Source organism: Rhopalosiphum padi, chromosome 3, assembly GCF_020882245.1.
Source record: "Rhopalosiphum padi isolate XX-2018 chromosome 3, ASM2088224v1, whole genome shotgun sequence".
In the NCBI taxonomy this organism is placed as follows: Eukaryota; Metazoa; Arthropoda; class Insecta; order Hemiptera; family Aphididae; genus Rhopalosiphum; species Rhopalosiphum padi.
Genome location: NC_083599.1, coordinates 52,494,397 through 52,507,347, shown reverse-complemented (window position 1 = coordinate 52,507,347; position 12,951 = coordinate 52,494,397). Strand labels below are relative to the sequence as shown.

At 24.1% G+C, this 12,951-nt stretch overlaps 1 protein-coding gene across 2 annotated transcripts; it reads left to right on the top strand.

Annotated features, from left to right (window-relative positions):
* The first annotated feature begins 2,409 nt into the window (after nucleotides 1-2,409).
* On the top strand, nucleotides 2,410-9,015 carry LOC132927213 (uncharacterized). Of its 2 annotated transcripts, none has more exons than XM_060991700.1 (4): nucleotides 2,410-3,125; nucleotides 5,620-5,709; nucleotides 5,899-6,072; nucleotides 7,621-9,015. In XM_060991700.1, exons 2-4 carry the CDS (start codon nucleotides 5,658-5,660, stop codon nucleotides 7,863-7,865), a joined length of 471 nt encoding a protein of 156 aa, XP_060847683.1. In that variant the 5' UTR covers nucleotides 2,410-3,125; nucleotides 5,620-5,657; the 3' UTR covers nucleotides 7,866-9,015. The 2 variants fall into 2 exon arrangements, with proteins under 2 accessions (XP_060847683.1, XP_060847684.1); XM_060991701.1 differs by lacking the exon at nucleotides 2,410-3,125 and adding an exon at nucleotides 3,138-3,534.
* Nucleotides 9,016-12,951: the final 3,936 nt, after the last annotated feature.

The window sequence follows — 12,951 nt, the reverse complement described above, 5'->3', positions numbered from 1 at the left end:
TAGTTCTTGTACAAGTGCGTTGAATTTTGACGAAATTTGATACTAAACAAAATTTAACAGTTTTAATTATTTTATTGTAATCCAAAAAATATTATTCGTTGAAACTTTATACTTTTCGTTACTTCTTAAATTATTATTTACAATACACAATGAATTTTTAAAAATATTTATAATAATTTTATCTATTTATATCACGAACACATTTGTATTGACTTATTATAGGTAGAAGTTAATAACAGCTTGTAATATTGCATGATATAATATTTTAATAGTTACTAATGATTCGTTTTTAACAAAGGAACCTTTTTTAAACCTATTGTATTACTGTATTTATTTATTACTAACAAAATTTATAATAAAATATTCTTAGAAATATATGCTGATAGATTGCTTTCACAATTCTTCAAAAAAGATATATGTAACTATGTAAAGAACGGATTTAAATGCAAATTGAATTTTTTTCTGAAAAAATTGAAAAAAGTGTTTTCCAAGCACAAAGTTAATTAATTCATACATCAAAGAATTTATTTTGCATTTTTTGACATAATTAGTGCATTTTTTTTATGTTTTTAAGACATTTTTTTATATAGAAATTGATAGGTACAATTCGATAAAAATTAAGCAGCATCTAATTATACAATACTATTATTGTATATATTAAACCTATAATATGTAACCTAATAACAATACTATGAGTATTTTGGATGTTTTTGGAAAAAATATAGTGAAATTATTAAACTCACTATAATTATTATTAAAGTCGCTTTAATATAATATCATATTGTATTTATCAATAGAATAAATAGAAATATTAATAATACAATAATTAATAAATTATAAAATATCTTTAAAAAAAGATGCTAAAAAACAGTCTCTTCTCAAAATCTTTTTCATATACAATGATTTTGTGTAATACATCCATCATTACTGCAGTGACCTGCTCAATGACGAGGAAAATTAGAAAGTTGAAACTTAATATACTTACGTAAATGTAATTTATTCTATTTTATTCCGTTATTCCTATATTCACGAAATTGGATTGGCTGGTTAATCGGTATTTTTTTGTCCGAAAAAAATTAAGTCACTGTATTCAAATTCCAATAAATCAGATTAACAATTAACAATTTATTATAAAAATTAACTTTAACTGGAAAAATAATAAGATACATTGTGTGAAAAGTGAATTAATATAATTCATTGATTGAATGTACGTTTAAAACGTAGAGAAGTCACTGTGTTGTAATAGGATTCGAGTATAATACATGAATGTACACCATTGAGTAGGTCATTGTAATTGCAATGTGTTAAATTTGATTTCAATGTTAATAATTCATAGCATATAAACAACGATTAGGAGTAAAAAATGTAAATTCTCTAGTGCCATTCATTTTTTGATTTATAACAAAAATAAATTTCGATTTTGTCAAATACTGATTTTACTCGTTTTTCGTAATCGTTTTGTTGTTTTTCACAATAGTTTGAAAACAACCAGGAAGTTTTTACTTTTGATCACTTTTTAATTAATAAAGTTTAATACGATCAAATTTTCCACCAGAAACCACCCTCAAAGTTAAATGATGTATTTTTATTGCTACTAAACCATATTCCGGACAAACAAGAGTAAAAATAAAACACACCATTATAATATATCTAATTAATAAATTTACTTTTACAACCATTGTGTATATGTTATCACAAAATAGTAAAATACTAATAGATAGGTAATAGATATATTGTATATTTCTATCACACACAACTTACTTGTACGTTGTACAATACATGTATGATGTATGATTATGACATTATGTATGATTCACGATGTATATTTTTGGAACTACAATAATGGCTATCATTTTGATTAAGATTTTAGGTTCTGAGCGGTTTTATAATGATGTTATAATTTTTTCTTTTGGTCTCCAGACATTGATATGAGTAATAAAAATGCTTCAATCTTCGGCATCGAGGGTGGTTTACTTTAATATAATTGGTACTTTAGTCAAAAGTTGAAAATTCCCAGTACTTTATTAATAATTCAGAAAAATACTAACAAAAAAAAAAAAAAAACATGAAAACAGAAATATTCACGTGACATCCGTTTTCGACCAAATCGATTCCATAACGGAATGACAGTGAACACTTGACATGTTCACTAAACATTTTATTAGAATTCTCTATTCACAGAATAATTTAAAAAATATTATTTGCAGAAACGCAGCGCACTCGTACACTGCAGATGAAGGGCGCGATTAAAATATGTTTAATGCGTAGGTGCCGAAAATAGTTTTTTATTTAAAGAAATCAAATTGTGCACAACACCAGCTGTGAACATCAATCCGAAAGCTCACACTGCGGCCCCTCCTATATACATATATTATATATATAATTGAATAATTCAGTTTGCCGCCACACACGTTGGATCGCACGTCGCCCTACCGAATACGTATATACGATATATATATATATATATGTGGGTTCACAGACTATAATCTCTCCAATACACAGAATCATATTATATACGCGTTCACGTCGTAATAAAAGCATTTTTTTTCTTCTTTTATTCGCACACACACACACACTGGTGCGCTCGCGTAAATAAATAATTAAAAATAATAAAAGCTCTGACCGTTACGTATACATGACATGACGTATCATATATGTATATGTATATATATATATACGTGTGTACGCGTATATAGCGGTTCTCGGTAAACAGTTTAATGGGATATTTTTTTCTTTCTTTTTATACTGTAAACAGAGACGACTGCTCCAGTATCCCATCCCTGGCAACGGTTGCTAGGGCGCCGCCTACGTCATCATCCCTTCGATTATTACGTTCGGCACCCGACTACCCTCTTGGGTGTGTAGATAGTATTACGTTAGCGTAGTAATTTTTATTATTATTTTAAAGAATGTATACTCAAATCATTTACATACACCGATGTTTCACGGCAATTGTTTTGGTGAAGAGAAAATGTTATCGCGTAGTGTACTATCGCGAATAAGCCGACGTCGCGGTTAACATCGTCACGACTTCCAGGCAGCGGGACGTCTACACAACGCGAAATCGTACGCCGCAGCAGTGTGGAATATATACTGCAGTTATCTATGTGATTCGATAAACGACTGTGAGTATACGCGCTGCACTATATATGATATCATGTTGGACTTAAATGTACGTCTGTTTGCTCCGCGTTACGTGTCACGCGATTTTTGATCAGTGTACAGTGGGTATTCGGATTCGCGATACATATAATATAATATTATGCCGTATCATTGCACGTTTTTCATTTCGCGTAAAGAAATTTAAAATATACTCAAATGTGCCGCACATTGCGTTCGTTTACGTACAACATTTTAAGAAACTATGCTTTGATTGGAAATATTATACTCGTATATTTTCATTGAGAGTTGATTTATTTCATTTATATAATATCGCCGGTGAATTAACGTCGTGACAAATTTTAAATAGCTATAGCGAAAAGAAAACGATTAACATTTCTTTAACAGTCTTCAACGAAATTTACTTCAGTACAAGTAATATTATATGTATATATATATTATACTAGAGATCAAAGTAAAGTAAATTTTTGTCTTTACTTATTCAGATATTCTGATAATAAATAAAAAATCTTTCACATAGCGAGTTTTATTTATCTTATCTATATATTAATCGTGTATATATCTTTCTCGTATACATTAACAAATATAACTATAAGTCTTAAATGTGCGAAATGAATATGGATATAGCATCTATTGTATTATAATATATACTATATCGGTATCATGAATTTTAGCTAGTTTATTATTTATAAAAGTATTTAAGTTTTTAGACTTATTATTCTTGTAATGAGAAACAAAACAATACTATAAATAAAATACACAGAGCCAATAAATGGAAAAATTTCATTTTTTCTGTAGTAAAACAATTAAAATCGTATTTTTATTTTAAATTCACATTAATTTGAAAATTTAATAAAACATTAGTTATTGACAATTAGATTAAAACCTACTGGACTTACTAACTATTTGCTTTGACATTAGGTATCTATACCTACATTTTAAATAGAAATAAATTATTCAAATTCTTTTCACATCTCTACATATTACGATATTGATTTATCCATTTATTATTATTATTTTTTTGTCAGATTCCGGCGTTGATATATTTTATCAATGTGATATGAATACTATTTTGTTTGTGTGTAGGTTGCAGGTAGGATGTAGATATACATTATGTTAATTTAATACAGTATGGTAATGCGATATACATATAAGTAGTATTTTTGATATGTATTACGAAATATTTAAAAACAAATTAATAAAACCTATTTATTTTTATTTTTTTGACAGCTTCTCGTATAATGTTATTCGATAAAATTTGTTTATTAACTATGAATATATTATCAAATAAAACACTCGAGAGTTGAGTATTTATTATTAAAAATTTACGTATTTTCTCAGGTGTATATAATACGTATCTAAAAAATTAAATACGCTGCTTTATATTAATATAACAATTTTAGTATCTGTATATATGGTTGATTGAGTTTTCGGTATTTTAAAATACTACTTTAGTATAATTTCTACCAATTGTATAGCTACATTAAAAATTAATTAGTACGCTCGAAAACAGTTAAGCAGACTATAGAATATTAATGTAACGTTTAATATTTATTACAGTTAAAATATTGGAATGCTATTCCCAAAAGATTGAATTTTGTTTTTTTTTTTTTAAAACAACCAAGTTAATCAAAAGTTCTGAGCCATATAGGTATATTCTTTGTTTCATTTAAATTTATGATTATATTTGTTTAGTGAAACGTGGATATTAAATTGATCGGAGATGGTCACGGTGACGTCAAACTATACTATAATTTATAACCCTTGCATTAATTATTAATCCTTTTAGAGTTTTTATAATTTACGCCCATATACATTAAAATTAAAATAAACATTGTAAAATTTAATAATGACCTATAGTTTGTTTGTTTTTATTTTTTTTTTTTATCTTCCTATTTCACTTACAATATCATTTAAGTACAAGGAAGTTAAACAACAAACAATTTCTAACAAGTAGCAAATAAATCATTATTAGCGTATCGATGACAGTATTTAATTATTAATTACCTTATTAGTTATTATAATTGTATTATCATGAAATAAAATATTAACATTCGTTAAGTTCGGTAAAAGAGAATATTAATTATCAATACATTTCTATACAAATTAGAAATATAGTTTGATAGATGAAAAATTGATCAAATTGATAACTAAATATTTAATATATTTTTTTTTTTACAAACAGTAAATTCTATTGTAAAATATAATTTTAGTTTTAATCTTTTTAAAATTTAACATGGTTATACATATCGGAACCATTAAACAATATAGGTAAAATAAACATTTACATTTTTATTCAATACTTTAATGATTCCAGATATTTTAATACGTGGAACTTGATTTTGTAAATAGCATTAAATATTTTAAATAAAAGTTTTTAAAGTTGTTAAATTGTTTTATATTTAAATAAGTAAATATATATATGTGTTATATATATATACAGTATACACCAAAAACAAAAATATATAAGTATTTAATATAAAATATTTTTTTTTTCAGATTGTGGTATTGTCCTTCAAAGGCAAATTCTTTAAGGAATGATCATATACTTGTTAGATATCTCAATAGTTTTAATGAGTATTTTACAAGGTAAATATGACTATATTGTCTATATTATTTACTGTATCGTACAATAATTGTATTATATTGTGATTTCTCATTAAATTAATTTATACATTTCTGTGATAGAATAACTACTTTCAATGGTATAATTATTATTATTTGTTACTCATTATGTCCATTGAGTTTTAATAAATAAATATATTCTTATTGTTTTAGGCACATCGTGTATAAATTGCTTTAAATGTTCGTCTTTGAATGGAAGTAATGCAAATTGTGAAGACCCGTTTAACCCAGCAATGTCCACGTACATAGAAAAGTGCATGGTTCCAAAAAGAGGCCATGTAGGAATGTTTCCAGCAAATTTTTGTACTAAAATCATTGGAAGAAATGGTAAGTGAAACACAAATCTATTATTAGGTGATATTTGTTGTATTAGTCTTAAACTAATACATCAAAACCAAATATCGTCTTTAAGGTTACATTGGATCAAATTATGTATAAAATATAAATATATATACTGCAGTTTTTTCTATATATTAATATATTTCTTATTAATTTATTAAATATTGAAAATATTATAACAATTTTATGTATTTCTATAGGTAATAAATCATTTATATTTCTTATATATACAAAAATTTTGATTACTTGGTTGTATATATATACAATATGTATATTTTAATCAAATATAAAATAATTTCATGAAAATCAAAACATATATTATATTTCAATTGTTACATAGAACCATTCTATATACTTACTTAATACTTATCTTGTTTTAATATAAATCAATCATTTATGATTTATATATTATATAAATATATATTAATATATTTTCGTATATACATAAATAAATAAGTAGTAATATATATAGTATCATTTAAATTAAAAAGTAAACAGTAATTTATACCAAAATATTTGTTAAGCTATTTTTAATTTTATAAATGAATATATAAATCAATTAATTAATTGCTTTATTAAAAATTAGCTATTGTTTGTTTGATTATATATTCGTTAGGTTAAAACTTTTCATAGTTTAGAAATATGAAATTATTTTACAGTAAACACACTCAATATTCAATTTCTATTTATAAATAGCATAACGCCTTATTTTCAATTTGAAGTATGATAAAAAGTTATGATAGTCAATTGTAAATTTATAACTACAAGTTAGGTTTGAATATCATATTAGGTCTTTTAGTCTTTATTATAATCTAAAAAATTATTGTACATTTAATATTATTACCTATACATGAACATCTTTAAGATTATTAAATTATTGTTGTAATTATAAATAAAATATATAAAACAATATTATTTCCGACTTTCCAAGTAACAAAGAGATATGTATATTATACTACTACTACTACAATAAACTATAATAAAAGTACTTGTATTCTATATATATATATTATTTATGAAAATAAGTAATTACTATTTAAATAAAAATCCAAAGTGTGGATTAAGTGTTATTTTCCGCTAAATAAAAGCAGGATTTATTAATTTTTCCCAGAGAAAGTTATCAATAATACATCATCCATTGAATAATAAAGTACCTAAATACATCATTATTTTTATAAATGGATAATTAGTTCCTATTCAGTTCTTATGCAAACTGTTGTTATTTATTTTTTAATTTCCTTTAAACGTTTACATTGCGATAGATAAAAGCATCTATATATATATATATAGATTGAAGTATCATTATCTTAATTTTTTTTTTATGTAATTCGGTTAGTTATTTTTCTTAATAATAATGACTTTGAATGAATGTTCAATATTTTTATTATCTTTATTTTAATATTGATAAAAATTAATTTAGAAATGTGAAAATTTATCGAATTTCTGGCGTCTATGCGTCCCAGCAGTCGGTTTTTATAGCCGTCGTGTTACAGTTGGTTAGGTTATTTTAAATAATAACTCATAATTATATTGCAGTGTTAACCCATGAAATTATGGTCATCAGACAATGTGCCATGAAAACTATGGACTCTCAGTGCGGTGAATTCAAATACCAAGACCATACCATGAACGGTTGTATTCTCACCTGTGATTTCGACGGGTGTAATTCAGGACAAAATAATAAGCCTAATACTATGTTACAAATTACGCTTTCTGCGTTGCTATTATTACTAACATCATACTATATCAACAAAACTATTGAATGTTTTCAAATTACTTAGAATAACTATTTGACAAAAACTCAAATATCTAGCTTTTCAATGTATATTTTATAATTGTTAAGTAATTCATCCATTCTTTATTGTTATGATATTATTATTATTATTATTATTACATTATATTACATATTATACATACAAGTTAAAACCGAAATAGGGACGATAATATCACGTAACCTTATTTTTTTAAATAATTATTATAAATTACAATACAACTATGTGTTCTTAATACCGTTCTTCCCGATTCCCGTTATTATCTATCATCTATATTTATCTACCATAGTTAATATTATTATTATTGAAAATATCGAGTATTAATCTTGTATTTTCTTAGACCTAAAACGAATGATGTGTCAAGTGCCATTATTTGTTTTTATGTTTACTATTGTGTAACATTTGATACCTACAGGTGGCTGGCCTGGTTAGGTATACTTATTTTGGGTTAATAATAATATTATATACAAGCTTCTATATAATTCTATTATTATTATTATTATTATTTTTAATTCCAATCCTTATTTTGCTAAATTCATTATACGATTATTATAATACTATGGTTATGCTAATATAAGTTAGACGTTTAAGTAAATCAACGCTGTGATTATTTTGATCTAAATTGTAAACATTTGATTACCTGGTTATTAGAAGGATAAATTGTTATTGAATCGAGCAAAATTATGATTTTAAATTATTATAGTTTACATTTGTTGATTAGTATTGTAGACGATATTGTGTCCATAATTAAAAGTAGGTGTATATTATATTAATGTACGTAGTATTTAATTGCTATTTAATTGATTTACTTTCATAGTTTATCCTATGAATTCTTTGGAAATGTTATATTACAGTTGTTTATAAATTAAAGTTATTTTATTTGTTTACTGTATTTTGCTATTTTTTATTCGTTTAAAAACTAAATATTGATAAAAATATAGAAAAAAAATTATTCTAACTTAATAGTGTAATCCTATTTATATGTGTAAAAATTATTGGTATCTACCTATCTTATTTATGGCTGTATATTGTATGATATCGTATGTATGACTAAACTTGATAATTATATGTAGGAACAAATTAACATACCTACTTAGAGATGTATGATCAAATAATAAATAAAAATGACCAAGTTGCGGTTATTGTTTAAAATTGTGTACTTTTGAGTTTTACTTATATCTGACAACCAAATAAGCTCTCTATAATAAATTTTAATCTATTGGTTTTATTTTCTACTTATTTAAAATAATATTTTACCAATTGCAATATATTATGTTGATAGATAATCACCACCGAATTCGCTAACAAACTAAGTACTAACACAAAGTAATTTAAATCATTTTTATTATATAGGGAATTTTTTTAGCACGAATAATTACAATTACGTATAACTTTTAATTTTGTTTTAGCATAAATGTTCTATATTTTTAGCTTAAACAATTATTTATTAACGAGTGGCTATGTATGAAAACATTTTAAGTACTAAAGCAGTACCTATGCTAATTTTATCTATCCACCCTTCCTATAAATATATTAAATGTAGATAATCAAAAAATCAACAGTAGATCATAACCATATCATAATTTATAATCATATAAAAATCTGTGGAACACGGTAATTAATTATAACTTATTAATTGTGTTATTTTTTTTGCGACAATTAAATAATTAGTTATGTCTCATGTGTATTGTGTATAAAATACCTATACGTTTAAAATCGGATCATTATTATTACTACGTCAATTACGAAAACTAACTTTATTTAAAAATGGTTTTGGATAGGTTTTTTTTATTAAAAACAAAAGTTTTACTAAAGTTATTTTTATAGCGGAAAATTACGATTCAACAAAATTGTGAATTGTAGTACCTACCTTACCTATCCTTTTTTATTATCCATGTATTGCATTATTAATTACAAGGTGTTAAATACGACATATCTTTTGCGGACAGTGGACAGCAAAGATTCAAAACATTTTAACGAAAAGTTATTTGTTAAACAAATACTAAAGGGCAACATTTTCAACTTGTTATTGAAAACGATACTAAAAATAAAATTCACCTTTGTCGAAAATTGAAACGTCCTTTCTATTTATTATTTGCGGCGGCCGCATGCCCAGCGCATAGTTTAGATTCTCACAGCATAGCCTCATCTCTACTACACGATATATTTCTGGCCATAGACGATACCGAAAAATAACTCGAATCGCCGTACATATTCATACACAATATATACCTATATATTATTAAATATTATGCAATATGTAAGTATGGAATAGGTACATACATATACGAAAGTATTTGCCGTAATTAAATTCCTGATTGTCAGGCATTGTGCTATACGTGACGTGACCGATAATTAATTTTAAATTTTTGTTAAGATTTTTAAAAAACCTCAGGTACCTAGAACGAATGAACCATAATATGCGTTTTGAATAAATATGGTTTTTGTTTCTGATATACCTATACGGATATACCATCGATAATCGCAATGTTTATATTGCTGATACATATATTTTTGGATAAATATCGTGTTCCTACACGATACCTATAGTATATAGATGGTAAAAAAAAATAAATTTTATGTTAGTTCCTGTCATCGTCGTGGAAAAAATTATATATGTAAGTTTATTTACGGTAAAAAAGTTACATATCTTATAGTTCATATACGATGGAAAAATTATTTAATATATATATATTATGTAAGTTTATGTGTAAATGTAACTATACATATATATATATTAGTATATTATATTGTAAAAAAACAAAGTCGTATAATAACAATTTTCTTAAAAAATTAAAAATTAATATTTGTTCTTAAAAATGTAAAAAAGTAATTACACTTATAAAATATATTTACCAATAATATAATTTTGTAATTATTTAGTAGACAATTATTTTCCTGACAGTTAAGAATTATAACATATTACATAAATATAATCGTTTTTGTTTAAGGACCAACGCATGTCATTTGTAGGAATTAACGTATAAAATTTTTACCTTTTATTCTGGTGTAGAAGCTTATTATTCAAAATATTTTAAATTTTTAAATGGCACGCCTAATATAATATTATTTAATATTTAAGTTTCAATAGTTTTAAAAATACATAAATACCTGTAAGAAACTCGATTTTTAATGATATGATCAGTTATATAAAAAATCACATGGATAAATCAGAGAACTAACCCAGGTCCATACAGATAATATAAATTTAACACTGTACATTTCCTGTGAAAGTACAAAAGTGTACTTTTTTGATTTGTTTTACTTAAAATTTGCCGTAGATTATTTAATACACACACAAATATGGTTAGTTGATGCTAAGTGTTAAGTAGTAAACTAGTAGACCTTTTTGATTTTCGAATTTAATAACTATAAATATCACTACACTTACTGTATATTTAAATCGATAGTTTGAAATAAATTCCAAAATAATAAGTAAAAGTTTAAAATGTAATATAAAAAAGTGAGCGTGTGGGTACCGCTCTGATAGCGGGTGTCGAATGGATCACAGTAATGGGTGTACTTAATTTTAATTCAATGACATATCATTTTTTTTTTTTTTTTAAAACTATTCTAAGCAGAGAAACTGCTATCTTTGTAACTTTAAAGTTCATAACATCGTACTGTAAATACCATAAAATATCATTAATATATGTCCATGGTATAAATAGGTTATGTTTTTAAATTAGATATAACAAAATAATTAACATTGTTATTCATTGTTAAAATATGTAATTTCATCCAAATTTGAACTTCAACCGCATATTTTTTTTTTTTAAATATGCCTTTGTATTTAAAAGATTTGCATCATTTTAAAATTAATACATTCATTGGAGCGCTCAGAACCTAAAACAACTAGATCTGTATAATAATAATTAATAAAATGATGATCAATTGATAACTTATATGGACTATGCCAATACGACTTAGTATTGAAGTTATAAATAAATATAATTATTATCAACAAACAATAAGACTCATTAAGGTTTATAAATTGGAAATAATTGAGGTTAAGTATAAAAGTTGACATTAGTATATTTTAGTAATCAATGATTACTAATCATCATATGTGACAGTGACACAATATTATATCGCGTGTGTTTTTTTATTTGATATTTTAAAGATTGTAATCATTATAAATAATATTGTATCAGGTATAGGTACTCATATATTGTTTAAATTGATCACAATTATCGAGATCACGCCATATTGATCGAGTAAATAAATTTCATATTATATTTCACGTAAACGTACTTACAAAATGACCCAATTAAATGTAACTACTTACTAATTTCACCGAATAGTATTAAATTATTTTTTTAAATTATTTTTTATTTCATAATTTTAATTAATAGCAGCATACATTTTTAATATTATATTTTAAAACAAAATATTTTTCTGAGAGTTTCAATACATACAAATCAAATTAAAAACGTGTATAGTATATCAATTAGGTAGGGTTCGGATTTTGTAACCAAATAAATTGTTAAAATAATCGGTTAAAATCTATGTAGTTTAAGCCTTAATATGTATATTTTTAAATTGTTAAAAATGATTTATAATAGGTATTAGGTAAAAAAAATATACCGAGATAAAATAGTTTTAAAATTTTTATTATCTAAGTACAATTATTTGTACTCTTTAAATTTATGAAATTATATTAAAATTAGCAATATTAAAAAGAAAAAACCACGGAAAATAAGTTTAAATGTTTTTAAATGTTATTTTGTGTAATAAATAATAATAAACGTTATGATAAAAGTCGAAATATTTATATGCCCTGTAGGATTAATATTTTTTGAATTAAATATTATTTTTATTTTCGTTTAAGAATACATTTCATTAAAACTTGAACTCCTTTAAATATTAGATATACAGAGCACTAAGCAGTATCTACAGAATACAATAAATATAAAATTAAAATAATTTTTGTATTTTCATACTTGAAAATGTTGAAATTAAATATTGTAATTTTTTTTATTAAAGCTTGAAATATAATTAATAAATAAATTTAAAATAATTATGTGTATATCACTTATTAAATAATAACTTGAAACTGATAAGTTGACTAACCATTTCAAATTTAATTTATACG